This window comes from Antrostomus carolinensis, unplaced genomic scaffold (genome assembly GCF_000700745.2).
Source record: "Antrostomus carolinensis isolate BGI_N321 unplaced genomic scaffold, ASM70074v2 scaffold9872, whole genome shotgun sequence".
Classification (NCBI taxonomy): Eukaryota; Metazoa; Chordata; class Aves; order Caprimulgiformes; family Caprimulgidae; genus Antrostomus; species Antrostomus carolinensis.
Genome location: NW_010298956.1, coordinates 828 through 2,478, shown reverse-complemented (window position 1 = coordinate 2,478; position 1,651 = coordinate 828). Strand labels below are relative to the sequence as shown.

Here is a 1,651-nt window from a genome sequence, read left to right as displayed (position 1 = left end):
GGAATGCTTCCCGTCTCACTGAGCATGTTCCCGCAGTGTGGGGAGGTAAGTCTGCCCTTTCCTAGGAATTGGTTTAGGATTATGGTTATATTAAATAGTCATTCCAGAACTATGGCCAGATCAAAAACATCAATAGGATTAACGTGGTTGTGCATCTAAACTGGGGCAGCAGAGAGGCCCATGGATCAGGCAGAGCCTTGCAGGAGTTTCTAGGTCTAAGTTGCATTGTGTGTTATTTATATTTACACTTTTCAATGTAGATTAATCAGATTTTCACAACAGTCTGAAGCAAGCAAGGTCAGGAGAGCTGGCTTAAAGATTTAAACCAAGGTTCTTCCAGCACTTTTTTCAATCCTGCTGGAGACAGGAAGGTCGTAGATGAGAAGTTTTTTCTTTCATGCAAAGTCAGCACAAGCTCATGGGAGGGGTAAAGCAGCTCACATGCGACATGAGTCTCTTGGCCCTGCCTTGATGAACTGTGAAGTGGAATCTGTTCCCTGGGAAAGTCCACCCTCCTGGCAGGATTTAAATGGAGGATGTAGCCCTTGAATCTTGGGCTTTGGAGAAGGCCAAGTGAGAGAGGAGCCTGGGTTTTCCTTCTGCATTTATTTCCTCTCCCTTACCAGCACTGTGTGAATATTCTCAGAAAATCCCAGACTGGCCTCTTGCAATTTTCAGTGGTTTCTTTTATTTGCCTAAACTTTCTGGCATTGTAATATCTTTTTTTAAGGTTTTTTTTTACCCTTGTTGCCATAAGAGATTAACTGAACATAAATGAGGGGACTTGGGAGAAATTATGTACTGAGAATGTGGCTGGTTGGTTCTCTTTGAGCTTCCCAATTGCTCAACCCACAGCAGAAGCTCTCCTGGGTTTGTCACCCAAATATCATGAATGGTGACAACATCACTCACGCTCCGTTTGGATCACAGGAGAACCTCTAATTTTAAATAAAACATATTTATTCCCTTATGTGTGTGAGTCTAGAAAATGTCAGAGAATCAATAAATAAATAAATAAATAAACAAATAACTAAAATGCCCGAAATTAACAAAATCCCACAACCCCCCAAATAAACAAAAAGCCCCAAATCCAGAGAGTTTTGCTTTTGAATTCAGTATTTCAGGTTGTGCAAAGTTCAGTGCAGTAACGAGGACTCAGCCTGTGCTTACCAGGACACGGTGGTGTTGATTCCCTCTTTCCATACATTTCAGATTAAACGAGCAGACCTGGAACTGGAAATCCTGTCGTCTACAGAAGAAACAGAGTTATTCTACAACAGGGGAATTTAAAGATTGGCTTTAATTTATAAATGTGTGCTCTGCTTGAAATGAATTCTGAATGCACCAACAAATTCAGTTGGCAGATGTGACTCATTGATTGAATTGTAAATTTATGGTATGTACGTACCAGATTTGGTGCACAGTGTGGTCTGTGGAGGGGTGGACTTTGCAAAATGATTTTGCAAGCCCCAGCCCACAGGTAAGTCTGTACACATGATGCTCTAAATGATATTTGTACCAGAAAGCACCGTAACACAGCATTTGTCCCAAACTGTGTTCTCTGTGCTCCCTCCTCTGATTGATTTCTTAATTAAAAGACTACTGGATGCAAAAGCTTCTGTTGCTGCAGCTTCTGACACGCTGCTTTCCA

At 41.6% G+C, this 1,651-nt stretch overlaps 1 protein-coding gene across 1 annotated transcript in view; it reads left to right on the top strand.

The window, feature by feature from the left end:
• The window catches only part of LOC114818322 (sideroflexin-4-like), a gene marked incomplete at its 5' end in the record, with an annotated part of 11,229 nt that extends 9,939 nt beyond the window's left edge, over nt 1–1,290 (top strand). Inside the window, 2 exon segments of the mRNA XM_029083659.1 lie at nt 1–45; nt 1,213–1,290. The exon segment at nt 1–45 is cut by the window's left edge and continues 15 nt beyond it. Of these exon segments, the coding sequence (XP_028939492.1) occupies nt 1–45; nt 1,213–1,290 (123 nt within the window).
• Between the last annotated feature and the right edge of the window lie 361 nt (nt 1,291–1,651).